This window comes from Schistocerca nitens, chromosome 2 (assembly GCF_023898315.1).
Source record: "Schistocerca nitens isolate TAMUIC-IGC-003100 chromosome 2, iqSchNite1.1, whole genome shotgun sequence".
Classification (NCBI taxonomy): Eukaryota; Metazoa; Arthropoda; class Insecta; order Orthoptera; family Acrididae; genus Schistocerca; species Schistocerca nitens.
The window spans coordinates 76,197,843-76,213,035 of record NC_064615.1 but is presented as its reverse complement, the minus strand read 5'-3'; the positions used below and the strand labels follow the sequence as shown (position 1 = coordinate 76,213,035).

General features: G+C 39.7%; 1 protein-coding gene across 1 annotated transcript in view; it reads right to left on the bottom strand.

Annotated features, from left to right (window-relative positions):
• Nucleotides 1–15,193, bottom strand: part of LOC126235743 (serpin B6-like) — a 103,235-nt gene that overhangs the window by 13,119 nt on the left and 74,923 nt on the right. Inside the window, exon 7 of the mRNA XM_049944529.1 lies at nt 5,637–5,775. Within this exon, the coding sequence (XP_049800486.1) occupies nt 5,637–5,775 (139 nt within the window). The remainder of the gene's footprint in view (nt 1–5,636; nt 5,776–15,193) is intronic.

Here is a 15,193-nt window from a genome sequence, read left to right as displayed (position 1 = left end):
CTCCGGAGTATTTATAGTAGTTACTCTGTATTTTGATTGGTATGACGACTAGGCTCTGATTAACTGAATGCACTGTAAATGTTCATGACATATTTTCGACATCTTCGGAAATGTCATTTTCGGCCTTTTTACGATTATTTTAAAATCGGTCTCGGCCAGAATCTAGTCGTCAAATGAATGAAAAGTATAAATTTCGAACTTTGACTGGTTTTACATTCTGCTAAAAGTGATTGAAATAATTAGTGCTAATAATAGACTGACGTTGGTAAATAGACCAGAACAATTTAAAAGTGAATGCCAGGCATAGTCGAGGCGTTTTACGTAAAAATCATTGGCGCAACAGGAAGGAGCTAGAAACTTCAAAATTTATATTCGGATTCTTTTTTATTGTTATTTAATGGAAACAGCATGCTGGATCTCACAAAGTAATATTTTGATTAAAATTCATGATTTTCTGCTTTTGTGTCCTAAGAGTATGGAAGCAAGATAGATTAAGTAAGTGATTAGATAAAGCTAGGATGTTTAGATGTAGGTAGAATGAAGATACGCTATAATAACAAAGATGTGAGAAGTTTCAAACAGGTAGCTATAAAACTATAGCTGTAGCGTCTCTCCAAAGGGCAAGTTCAGAGCTCATCTATTGCGTGCAGTACAACTAAAATAATTCTCTCGCCAAAAGTGTTTAACATAGCCACATCCGAATGAACAGATACTTACCTGTGTGCTGATTGTACAATTAAATTGAGAGCTTCATTGGCCTTCAGCAAATGAAGCAATTAATTATTTAGTAACTTGAAGTGGTGCTTTACTAGCCGAGTGGCTATGTAGGAAGGCAAATGTTGTCGGTTGCGCCTTCGGCGGTCCGCACCGCGGCTATATAAATAAGAGCGCTGCGAGCTAGAGTCAGGCCCCAGTTCTCTTCTAGATTCGTATAAGCGCGCACTACGCGTCGGAGGCCGCGTCGCGTCTGTGCAGTTGCAAGGAACAACCTTGCACGCCGTATTATGTAACTCGGTATGCACGTAACAATGAGTTGGCATTGGGGTAAACTGTTAATTGCGGAACGACTCCAGTGATTTATTCGCAGTTTGCGTATGTCGTATTTTCACGTGTCGCCGCAAGACAGACCTTCTACCATTACTAGCGTGGGGGTTGATGAGTAGTAGCATCAAATTTTGGCGAGCATTCACTTAGAACATTTACATCGATAACGGTTATTGAACAATTTCGTTACCTAGGGATAAAAGGATCCGCACAATATACTCTGAACAGCTCTGATAGTACAATAGCTGATAGTAGCATTACTTGGTTAAATATTTATTTGGAACTTTACGCTTTATCGTTTTCAGAATATAGCGAAAATTGTTAAAGTAAACTGCATTTTCTGTGAATCCCAGACATCACCCTAAATCCTCAGAGTAATGAACTTCAATGATCAATAACTCTATTTCTCCATCAGAGTGGGCACAGTGAAATTCAGTTGCAGGCATCACGTTTTGCTAATCACTTTCTGGACGCCAACATTGTAGTTAGAGAGCCTGTGTTGAGAACGGCAACAATAGAAATTAAATTTTCCATGTCCCACCCCACAACTCCTTAATTACGTTGTCCCTGAAACTTGGAGTATGCACCACCATATTAGTCTCATCATATTTCATTTCATGATTATATTCGAGGCAGTGGTCGGCGACAGCTGATTTGTTTGAGTCTGCTGACGTTCCTTGCATCTCCCCCCGACTCATCTGATCGTCGGCCCAACATAAGACATGACAGATTCGCATTACTTTCAAAGACCTAGTTATAAACAATGCTTTTTATATAAGTTGAAAGGAGCTAAATACACTGGATTCCACGTTTTCAGAGTATAGCGATCTTTCCGGATATTGGACCACCCTAAGGCAGATAAATAATTTTTGGTTTCTCTTCCTCGCACTGCCTCAACCCCTTTCTCATGTACACTAATGGCCTTTAAAATTGCCACACGAAGAAGAAATGCAGATGATAAACGGGTATTTATTGGACAAATATATTATCCTAAAACTGACATGTGATTACATTTTCACGCAATTTGGGTGCATAGAACCTGAGAAATCTGTACCCAGAACAACCACCTCCGGCTGTAATAACGGCCTTCATACACCTGGAAATTGAGTCAAACAGAGCTTGGATGGCGTGTACAGGTACAGCTGCCCATGCAGCTTCAACACGATACCACAATTCATCAAGAGTAGTGACTGGCGTATTGTGACGAGCCAGTTGCTCGGCCACCATTGACCAGGCGTTTTCAATTGGTGAGAGATCTGGAGAATGTGCTGGCGAGGGCAGCAGTCGAACATTTTCTGTTTCCAGAAAGGCCTGTACAGGATCTGCAACATGCGGTCGTGCATTATCCTGCTGAAATATAGGGTTTTGCAGGGATCGAACGAATGTACAGCCACGGGTCGTAACACATCTGAAATGTAAGGTCCACTGTTCAAAGTGCCGTCAATGCGAACAAGAGGTGACCGAGACGTGTAACCAATGGCACCCCATACCATCACGCCGGACGATACACTAGTATGATGTCGCCAAACACGGATGCGACCATCATGATGCTGTAAACAGAACCTGGATTCATCCGAAAAAATGGCGTTTTGCCATTCGTGCTCCCAAGTTCGTCGTTGAGTACACCATCGCAGCCGCTCCTGTCTGTGATGCAGCGTCAAGGGTAACCGCAGCCGTGGTCCCCGAGCTGATAGTCCATGCTGCTGCAAACGTCGTCGAACTGTTCGCACAGATGGTTCTTGTCTTGCAAATGTCCCCATCTGTTGACTCAGGGATCGAGACGTGGCTGCACAATCCGTTACAGCCATGCGGGTAAGATGCCTGTCATCTCGACTGCTAATGATACGAGGCCGTTGAGATCCAGCACGGCGTTCCGTATTACCCTCCTGAACCCAGCGATTCCATATTCTGCTAACAGTCATTGGATCCCGACCAGCGCGGGCAGCAATGTCGCGATACGATAAACCGCAATCGCGATAGGCTACAATCCGACCTTTATCAAAGTCGGAAACGTGATGGTACGCATTTCTCCTCCTTACACGAGGCATCACAACAACGTTTCGCCAGGCAACGCCGGTCAACTGCTGTTTATGCATGAGAAATAGGTTGGAAACTTTCCTCATGTCAGCACGTCGTAGGTGTCGCCACCGGCTCCAACCTTGTGTGAATGCTCTGAAAAGCTAATCATTTGCGTATCACAGCATCTTCTTCCTGTCGGTTAAATTTCGCGTCTGTAGAACTTCATCTTCGTGGTGTAGCAGTTTTAATGGCCAGGAGTGTATTCTTGATTTTCACTGCATTGGCCTCTCCGTTTGATGCTCTGAAAACTTATTCCTTCAGAACGCCCGTCGTTGGTGTTGCAGTTCTCCTGTAAGGCTACCCTTGCCTGAAAACGTTCGAGCCGTATGGAGCAGTCTTCAGCATCGACTTTCTTTGTGACGGGTGGTGATGGCTCGAGCCGTGGAGATGCAGGTGAGCGGTCAGCGCGTTTAGCTTCTCTGTTTACACGGACCCACGGATCCGTCCAGTCTTAACTAAAACGTCGAGTAAAGGTATCTCGCCCTCTTTTTCAAGTCGCGCCGTAAATTTTATACTACAATGCACAGAGTTTAAATGTTCCCGGAAGTCTTCGAGCTTTTCCGCACCATGTGGCCTCACGACAAAACTGTCGTTCACATATCAATAGAAACCCGTGGGTTTCAACTTGGTGAATTCTAGTGCCATTGCTTCAAAAACGAAAATGTACTACCTATCGCAACGCCGTCTGTTTGTACATAATATTTCCTCCCGTACAGGAAATAAGTTGACAGAACGTACCTAAAGAGTCCTGTGAAACAATCGTCTAATTCTTTCGTCGTGAGTTCCGAGGAATCAGAAAGTGGAACTCTCGTAAAGAGGGAGACTACATCGAAACTGACCATAACATCCTGGAGCTGCAATAGACTGAGGCGCTGTAAAAATCGGCGGAGTTGTCAATGTGTGTTCGCACTTCCACACATATTAGCTAAGAACGCGTTTCAGGTATTTTACCAACTGCTGTCCAGGTACACCAGTTTTACTGAGTATAGTTGTTTGAGGAATTCTTTCCTTGTGTGTCAGTATATCATCAAAGGCTATAAGGAGTATCCCTTAAACATTTCTAATGTTTACTTTCTCTTCTTCGTATTTCACTTCCATTAATCGTTACCGGTTTTTGTTAATTGTAACAACTGAGACTTTCTTATCTTTCTATACTTCATTTCTAACATCTTATTACACTATAAAGCGTGGATGACCTCTCCTAAAGCCGACCGCGGTGGCCGAGCGGTTCTAGGCGCTTCAGCCTGGAACCGCGCGACTGCTACGGTCGCAGGTTCGAATCCTGCCTCGGGCATGGATGTGTGTGATGTCCTTAGGTTAGTTAGGTTTAAGTAGTTCTAAGTTCTAGGGGACTGATGACCTCCGTTGTTAAGTCCCATAGTGCTCAGAGCGCTTTGAACCTCTCCCAAGTCCATGCACACAATAAAGTTACACTTTATTTCCTTTACTCTTGCATTATTAAGTGTAAGATCGAAATTTTTTCCCTCTTGTATTTACTTCCCCCGATTTATCGCCCACAATCACTCGAAATATTCTTTCTGTTTTCTGCAAATTATTCTAGTCGGTAGATCTCATGTCTGAGAAGTAAAACTTACTGTCTGACATTCCTCTTATTAATGCGAACGTACCTCCTTCTTCCTGATAATTCCTTTCTCTAAATTTATCTCCACACTGGTCGGTGAGTCCTGTTTAATATACCTGGGTCAGTAGAAAAAGAAAGTCGTCGGTAACGTTGCCTCATGGCCTGTTACTGACGTGTTTCACTTTTCATAATTTATTGCTCAGTTAATCTGAGACGGTACTACTTGGCTCAGGTTTCCTCCATGTCAATAATTAACGTAGTGTTAGTGTGACCTCGTTACGTTATTGCGATCTGTGTAATACGTTTTCTCAATAGACATTCCGGCAGCCAGAAGCAAACTAGTCGCGTCGTCCGTACACAGGAGTAAGAATTCCCTTAACCAGATACCTTCCCCATACCATTAGTATTCTCCAAGCCTATACTATTCTCTAAGCGTTTCCTGGACACAGAATGTCTTCAGTATATTACTATGTGATAATAAGCTGTATAAAACAGTTCATTCGCTCTCTCGTTCCCAGTATGGGTTCCAATAGTGCTTATAGCGTTTCTCGTCCATCTCTTTATGTACAATTATAATTAAAGAAACACATTCTCGCATGGCCATTTGGCTGCCTGAAATATGAAACTTAAATTAAATAATTATAGTGAGTAGTTGATAAATTTTAACGATACACAATCCATAACTTGCCATTTGAATTGTAATATTAGCATGTAACTACACACATAATTGTCTGTGTATGTTGGGAAATGTCCACCTAAAAGATAGACAGATAAAATTATAATTACGTTTAAATCAGTAGAAGTCCCAATTTTCTTATCATTTCTTTCTTTTCTGGGTTAGAGAAAAAAGACGTAAGGGAAACGAGACAGTTTCTAAAAATAAATATTACGAGAGCTTTTCTGGTTTCTTCTTGGGCAGCAAGTTACTTACCAGTTGCCGCAGCAGCCTCTGTGCCCTCTTCGTTAATCTCTATGAAAGCTTTGTGGAACACGTCGTCCACTTTAAGCCGTTTCTTGCTAATTCCAGAAAAATCTGCATCCTCCTCACTGAACATTTCAGTCATTCCAAGCTGAAATTGAAAAGATCATTATTTCAGAGCACGATTTTCGTGTACATTCGTCGTCGCTTCCTTGGATAAGACATGCTATCTGAAATGACAATAAAAGTTGTGAGTGCACTAAAAAATAAGATTAACAAATTTCTGACAATGGCAGATTGTTCAGCAGAGAATACGTCAAACGTTTGCATGAAATGAAAGGATGATATCACTACAATTATGTTCCACTTGCTTAGCAGCGTATTTAGTATATCTGAACCACGTCTGCTCATAGCTTTCACGTGACCAAAGTGGGCATAAATTTCCTATACCTTTTATTGGAATGAGACGTTACGAATGTGGACAATTTTGGTTGTACCGGCGTAGGATTTAAATCCCTCTCTTATCTCATTTTCACAGCAGCAGTATTACATACGGAACAGCACTTCACATTGAATGTAATTAAGGAAGAAATTCCGTCTGCGTTGTCGAGCAAACGCCAAGGGGTTACTCAGTCATTGGTGTAATAGAAAGTATTTCCACATGCAAATCTGCTAATAATCTTTAGGTAAAAGAAATGATAAATGTACAGTACAATAGCTCCGTAGCATTACTTCAAACCAATGCAGACGCCACGGTTCCTTCTCGTAACAGATTCACGTTCACCTTTCCTTTCTTTGAATAGACATGAACATCATGCGTTGTTGTTGTTGTTGTTGATGATGATGATGATTTTGAATTGGCCTTCAGTCCGAAGACTAATTTGATTCAGCTCTCCATGCTACTCTACACTGTGCAAGCCACCATCTCCAAATAACTACTGCAACCTAAATCCTTCTGAAAATCTCTTGATCTCCATCTACGATTTTTACCCCCCATAATTCCCTCCAACACTTTGCTGTTGATGCCTTCATGTTTCCTATTAACTGATTCCTTCCTCTAGTCAAGTTTCTTTTACCCCCATTCTGCTCAGTTACATGATCACATGATTGTACGAGTATTTTCTACATTCTTCTGTAGTACCACATTGTATTCTCTTCTTGTCTGAACTGTTTATCGTCCACGTTTCACTTTCATGGAAGGTAACATTCAAAACAAATACTTTCAGAAAAGACTGCCTGGCAAATCTACATTCGTTGTTAACAAATTTCTCTTCTTCATAAACGCTTTTCTTGCTATTGCCAGTCTACATTTTACATCCTCCGTACTTCGTCCATCATCAGTTATTTTCTGCCCAAACAACAAAACTCATCTACTACTTTTAGAGTCTCGTTTTATAATCTAATTCCTGATTTAATTCTGCTACATTCCATTATGCTTGTTTTGCTTTTGTTGATATTCATCTTATAGCCTTCTTTCAGATTCTGTCCATTCCGTTAAACTGCGCTTCCACGTCCTTTGCTGTTTCTCGTAAAATCACAATTTTATCGACAAACCCCAAAATTTTTATGAACTTTCATTCATTCTCAAAATTTTTCATTGGCTTCCATTACTGCTCGCTCATTGTGTAGCTGAAAAACTTCGGGGCTAGATTACTATCCCACTCGCTTCCCAACCACCACTTCTCTTTCATCCTCTCGACTCTTATAACTGCCGTCTGCTTTATGTACAAGGTACATAACTTTTCGCTCTCTGCTACCTTCAGAATTTCAAAGTGTATGTTCCAGCCAACACTGTCAAATCTACAAAAGTTACAAAGATAGATTTGCCTTTCCTTAATTTGTCTTCGAAGACATGTCGTAGGGTCATTATTGCCTCGAGTGTTCTACATTTCTCCGGTAACCAAACTAATCTTCCCCCTAGGATGGCTTCTACCATTTTTTCCATCCTTCAGTAAATAATTCGCGTTAGTACGTATTTTACAACCACGATTTTACTAAACTGATGGTTCATTCACACCTGTCGTGACGTGTTTTCCTTGGAAATGGAATTATTACTTTTTTTTTTTTTAAGTCTGAGGAAATTTCTACTGTTTCTTACATGTTGCAGATCAGATGGAATAGTTCTGTAATGGTTAGTTCTCCGAAGGATATAAGTAGTTCTGGCTCAGGTCTTTCACTGCTCTGCCAAATTTTTCTCGCCCTATCATTTCTCCTGTCTCATCTTCATTTACGTTCTCTTCCCTTTCTATAATACTGTCTTCAGTTTCATCTCCACTGTACAGTCTGTATATATATTCCTTCCATCTTTCAGCTTTCCCTTCTTCGCTTAGTATTCGTACAGCTGCTGCTATTTTTCGAAAGGTCTCATTAGTTTTCCTGTCGGCAGTATTGAAACGTCCCCTTTTAACAATTTTACACGTGACTGGGCTTAACCTGACACACAATATTTATAGCGCAACGCAATCTGACTTTCAACACACAATATTTTGTTAGCGCAACGCAATCTGACTTTCAACACACAATATTTTGTTAGCGCAACGCAATCTGACTTTCAAAATTCTCTACAAGAGAATGGCCCTGACTAACATTAACCTATACGTCTCACAAATCACTTACCTCACCAAAAATCTTCGCTGCTCAAGCTACTGCAATACAGCGAGCGCCACTACTGCCAGCTAAATAAAAGATTCAAACTATGGAAGGCACTAACTACTGATAGGGATAGTTAGCAAATGAAAGATATTAATAGAGAACAAACAATGTATTTACCTTGATATCATGACAAATTACAAAACTCCACCATCTCTCTCCCCACATCCACCACTGCTGGCGGCTCACCTCCAACTGCCCAGCGCTACGCGCTGTTCACAGCCAGCTGCCTAACACTACAATGGTTGAGTATTACAACAATGCAAAGCAGCCACAGACTGCACACGGCACAGCCGGTGATTTTCATACTGAGGTGGCGTTATCAATAAAAAAACCTAAACAGCCTACTTACATAGCCCCCATGCTCCCCACAAAAAATTTTACAAATTTTGTTGGGCACTGGCCAATACATATTTGTTAAATTTTTTTTTTTTTTACAATTACAATAACAAAGAAATCAAATGCACACACTTATTGATACAATGTTGGTCAAAAGCTAAAATTTTCTCACAGTCCATAAAGACAGTCCTGATCATTCATCACATTGCAGTGTTTTTCTCAAAGTCTGAGCAGTAAAAGAAAATGCACACGTAAGTAGTGGATTTCCATGCAGTCTTGAAGAAGTAGTGTTGCCCTTCCAACGGAAAGACAGTGCTGACTCTTGACATGCTGACAGGTAATGGGCCACAACAGAGCAAACCCACAGCGGAGTCAGTCGAAGTTTTGAAGAGTATTGGTGGGTAGGTCATCACAGAGCAGACCCACTGTAGTCCTGGTAGAGATTATGGTATTGGTGGGCCACCAGAGGTGCAGACCCACTGCAGTCCTTGTAGAAATAATGGTATTGATGGATCATCAAAGATGCAGACCCACTTTAGTCCTTGTAGGGATAATGGTACTGGTGGGTCATCAAAGATGCAGACCCACTGTAGTCCTTGTAGAGATGGCCAGCAGCCATCTGTTGTGACTGTGCAGGTACACAATCACCATTGAAGAGTCTTGCGGATAATATAACAAGTCCATAACCACCACTTGTGCACTCACAAAGTTGTTGGAATTGTCCTTAGAACAAGCAATGCTGTTATCCAGTCCCTTGCTGAATTATTAACACACGTGCAAACACTAACAGTCCCTACTTGTCACATATTGTCCATATACTATGACCAACAAAAACGTGTGCAGTGAAATGTAACTTACAAGTTGCTTAATTTGATGACCTGGTGTCAATTACAATTTTATAACATAAGAACACAATAACAAAGATACAAAACACATCATTCAAGAACATAACAATACAAATAACAGTTGCGGTAATAGGGGCTTTACAAAAGAATAGAAATAAACATATACATCAGTGTTACAAAAATAATGACATAAGTACATACATAAAGATCAGAATAACTTTTGGAACATCAACATCACACATGAGCATTAAAACAGAACAGATAAATGTCTAAACATCTTTACAAAGTAAATAACATAGTATTTGAAAAATTATACAACATAAATCTTATTAGCTAAACACATAAAGACAGGAAAAACACAAATATAAAAGAGTACACAAATACATAGTGAGATAACACAAAAGGAAAGGACAGGGTTCGTTTTCAGTGTAACTTTTGGTACTGCAGTATTTTGCGAACAAAACCTTTTTTGTTCTTGGAGATCTCCCTTCGTTCATCATTATTCCCAAAAAGTCCTATCTGTACCTCTTTTCTGTGTTCCAACCATATTTCTTTCAAAATAGTTAGTTCTTAGTGCACAATACTCATTTTTGCCAAATCTGTTTCTTATATAGTCTACCCCTCTTACGCTAACTTAAATCTACTGAGCTCAGATGCTAAACTAAGGGACGAGGCAATGCAGCATCACATAAAACAATTAATATAAACAGCAATGAAAAAAACGCAGATTTGCGAAGCAAGCAGCATTAAGAAATTAGCAAAGCAATTGTAATATTACAACTAATCTAAGGCAATGTGCAACAAATAACAAGAAATCATTAGTAAAACTGGCTTAACAGAATAATACAAAGTCAAATTCAATAACACTATGCCTGGCAAACAGCAGCAACTTATACCTAAACATGACATAGCTCAAGCAGAAAAAATATTACAGTAAAAATGGCCATGTTTAAAACTTACGTCACATCTTAACACTAGAGTGATGCATCACAAAAACTTACTCTACGAAAAAAATTAACAAGTAGTTGAAAAGAAAATTATGTATGCAGTTCCTGTTATTAGTCCCTTCTTATTGGTCTTTCCATTCCAAGAGCTCCTTTTTCGAAGAATGTGGGTCATAAAATAATTATTTAATAGATCTGTTGACAGAAAGTGTCCACATTAGCAAATGAAATTTTTTTTTTTTTTATAAAACCTATGCTGCAACACAGCTGGAAACTAGATATCAAATGAAATAAGCAACTATGAAAGGCAAAGCATAAAAATATCATTCAATAGTCATGTGACATTTCATAAGTTAGTGGAAAAATCTCTCAACTAGAGAGACAGTAGTCATAATCAGGTGTATAGACATAAAAATATTTCTCGTCATTTCATTAGGCATCCAGTGTAATCATATGTTTTCAAGTTCGACGGTGTCGTTTTTGCGATGCTTTCTACAAAAGAATGTCAGAAGCGAGGTTAATGGCCTCCCTTTTTGTTTTTCTACCTGTGCCGCTGGAAGGCTAATGGCCTTTTTTTTTTTTTTTGTTTTTTTTTTTTCGGGAGGCTGTCGCCCAGGTGGGTGCCCGCGACGCATTACGTGCAGGTGGTCACTTAACTTTCGTACGGAAATATTTACGACAGCAGTTTTCGCTACAATGGCAGTCTTATATAAAAATTTCATAGGTCAAGCATTTGTGTTACAAATCTGTAGAAACAAAATCCTATAAATATAAGTGTCCAAAAAAAAATATTCGTCAGCATTGTGATACATTCACGCATTTACACACATTTCATAATTCTAAAAGTACGATTCTCGGTTTCCAACATCCTTTTCCACAAAGCAGAGTTCCTATCCACTATTCATTACTCCTTACCTTATTATACATATACATATTCGTCGACACTTCAATATTTCATCGTAACATACGTATCATAATCAGATTCCTCATATAGCATCATCTCATTGATAATAAACATACCTCAACAACATAATACACATCGTCGCCGTAAAAATAACATCATAACACCTCAGTCAACTCTCAAAATCGTCGTAGCTTTCTAATTTCAAAACCTAAAAAAAATTCTCTGCTCATGTCAAAAGTGTCATCTGCCTCAAACGTACTTTAAAAGTCATGATTCCATACCAAACACATCATTCAAAGCTCACATAGTATCACAATGGTTCCAAAAAAAAAAAAAATATGAACAGTTCACAAAGTACAAACAAAATACAATTTCATAAGTGTGAAGTTATTCAACTGTGTAATTACGTAAGCATCTATCACTAATGTAGTGAAAAAAATGTTTGTCTCTCTCAGTTAAATGATCTGATAGCTGTGTAATACTGTGTTGGAGAAATATGGTACCGATGTGTAAAGTTGTATAAGCAAATACCATATTAGCTAGGGTTCCTTGTGGTTGCCACACACATGGTACACAAAGTAAGCGTGTACCCCCCTGAGGATAAATGTAATTATACCCTCAGGTGTTACAGATTACAGCAATGGAATGAAATATATCTCGGAAAACTTTCTTTGCAATTTAAAAATCTTTAAAAATAAAAGTTTTAAGTACAAAATTAATCACTCAAATACGTGTCCTGTAGCGCTAAATGTGCGTCTTGTTGCAACATAATCTCTGTGTAAGTGTCGTAGATATCGTCCTCCGAAAGCTGAGTTCCACAAAAGTCAATGTACTTACCTCATGATACACAAAAGTGAAATGCTTTGCGTATAGATATCTTAGTTATTACGCTTATTGCCGTGATGAGGAAAGTACTGTCCTGTAACGTATTGTTGTGCCACAAAAAAGGCTGTCTCATTGTAGCTATACCACAAAAGTTACTACTAAAACATGTTTTACTTTCCAGAAGAAGTCAGAAAAACTGTGCAGATATAAAACAGATACACCGCAAAAGCAACAAGGTAAATTGTGTCACACACTAGTAGCGTCGTGATATAGTCGTGTAGCTGTCAAATAAACTAACCACTGTGTCACCTGGTATCTCTCAGAAAGCACCTTGAATCCATAATGTATTTGCAAGTAAACCAAAATATTGCATTAAAAAAAAAGCAGATTATCTTTCAATAAACGGTTTTACGTGTGAAATGTGGTGTAAACCTTTGCTCTTCCTAGTACTCAGAGTGTGAACTTGAATGCAATTATCATGCCGTATACGTCGTTAAAGAATACTGGAATTTTTCTCAAGGTTAGCGTCTATGTTATTTTTCTCGGAGCCAGCCGGCGCACGCGGCTCCCTGCGGTGCGGGTCATTGTCTGTTGGCGCGCGTCGTTAATGGGATTCGGAGACCGAACCTCTAGAAATTCGCCTTGCCGAGAGGGCCCAGCTCTGTTATAATCCCGCCAGTTCTGATGAAATTCAGGTCTGTCGTTATATCGCTAGTTTACATAGTTTCTTGTTTGTCGGTCATGTGGTGGAGAATTTCTCCCGGAATCGTAACTGCGCGCCGAACTGTTGCGTCTGAAGTTATTCTGCACCCTTTTTTTTTTTTTTTTTTTTTTTTTTTTTTTTTTTTTTTTTTTAACAGCTTATAGTAAAAATCATTGTGTCGGCGAGTAGCATATCGGTCATTGTTAGGTCGTGTCGGCGGTTCCATCTTAAAATTCGGTGCACATTGCCAATTTCTTTCATAACTTCCGAAGTGTCCCGTGTCACTATTTTGTGGCTGTTCCGCACTTCCATGTCCCTCCTCCAGCACTGGGGCGCGAGCGTCCTCTGAAATACGCAATTCTTGTATTACCTGTGTCAGCCGATCTTGTACTTCGCGGATTTCTCTTTGGTGTTGCGTACTAATCTGATTCTGATTTTGTTTGAATTTCCCAACTTGTTCATACTCCTCTGCGTCAGTAAAAGCTACAGGTCTCATGTCATTCAGATCATCATCCACCTTTGTAGATAAGTCAATGACCTGATCCGAAAGTTCAACTACTTTCTCCGATAATGCACTAATTTCCTCCATGTGTCTTTCTACTGTGTCCTTCAAATTCTCCTGAGTTTCCGCAAGCCGCACAACCGAATCGGTAGATGCAACTGAGTCAATTTCAGCCTGCAAGGTGTCGTGATTTTCATGAACAATAGTTTGCAGCTCCTTTATGGCCGCTTCGCAATTCTGTAATGCATCTTCATGACGCGAAAAAATAGGTTGGAAACGCTCACAAATCCGTGCCTTTACGTCATTACAGACCTTTTGACATTTCGATTCGATGTTATGCAACTCAATAGCCAAATCTTCACGTGTTTGTTCAAGCGTGGTGTGAAGATTTTATTCCATTGCGTCTAACTTTTGTAGCTTTTGCTGTATTTGTCTCTCATTTTGTTCCATTTGTTTCTGACTTTGTTCAATTGTGTCTAATTTTTGAAGCTTTTGTAGTGTTTGTCTCTGATGTTGTTCCATTTGTTGCATTAGCTGTAATAACAATGCATTAGTGTCTGGAATCTGTTCCTCTACGCTTTTCGGCAGTGCATTTGCACCGGCAACATTCACATTTTGACAAGCAGAAAATGTGTCTTGACTTATTTGAGAAAACGGTGAGGATCCAAAACCTGAATCTACAGTATTTGTGAGATCGTCTCGTGTCATTTCGGATTCCTGAGCCGCGCTATTGCCGACCGATCGATCGATAATGCTTCCCTGTTCTCTAATTGTTTCGCTGTCTACACCATTGTTTGCAACCCGCTCCATTTCCCTATGCACAGTTACCAAATTACTACTTTGAACGTCTGTTAATTCATTACACAGTGGTGCTGGCAAGCTACGCTCGTCGTCACTATTATTTCTCAGTTTGCTTTGGAGCCTAGTGTTACGTTTTTCACACGCCATTATTGTCACAGTATTTCACACGACAACACAGAAAAACACAATTTCAAGAGCAAAAATAAGAGAACACATTAACATAACACTGAAAATAATATCTAGTTAATTGCAGCTGCGAAATACTTGGTGCAAATCTACATGCATACCACAACTGTTTTATTGTACAACAATGAAAAACTACAACTACAAAGGAAATTCTCTCTATAATTACGCGCTAGCAATAAACAAAATCTACACTAATTACACAAACTACAAGAAAAAAAAATCAGAAGATTCCAGTGAGGTATCCTAGGCTAAGGGTCGACATATGAAACGTCCCCTTTTAACAATTTTACACGTGACTGGGCTTAACCTGACACACAATATTTATAGCGCAACGCAATCTGACTTTCAACACACAATATTTTGTTAGCGCAACGCAATCTGACTTTCAACACACAATATTTTGTTAGCGCAACGCAATCTGACTTTCAAAATTCTCTACAAGAGAATGGCCCTGACTAACATTAACCTATACGTCTCACAAATCACTTACCTCACCAAAAATCTTCGCTGCTCAAGCTACTGCAATACAGCGAGCGCCACTACTGCCAGCTAAATAAAAGATTCAAACTATGGAAGGCACTAACTACTGATAGGGATAGTTAGCAAATGAAAGATATTAATAGAGAACAAACAATGTATTTACCTTGATATCATGACAAATTACAAAACTCCACCATCTCTCTCCCCACATCCACCACTGCTGGCGGCTCACCTCCAACTGCCCAGCGCTACGCGCTGTTCACAGCCAGCTGCCTAACACTACAATGGTTGAGTATTACAACAATGCAAAGCAGCCACAGACTGCACACGGCACAGCCGGTGATTTTCATACTGAGGTGGCGTTATCAATAAAAAAACCTAAACAGCCTAC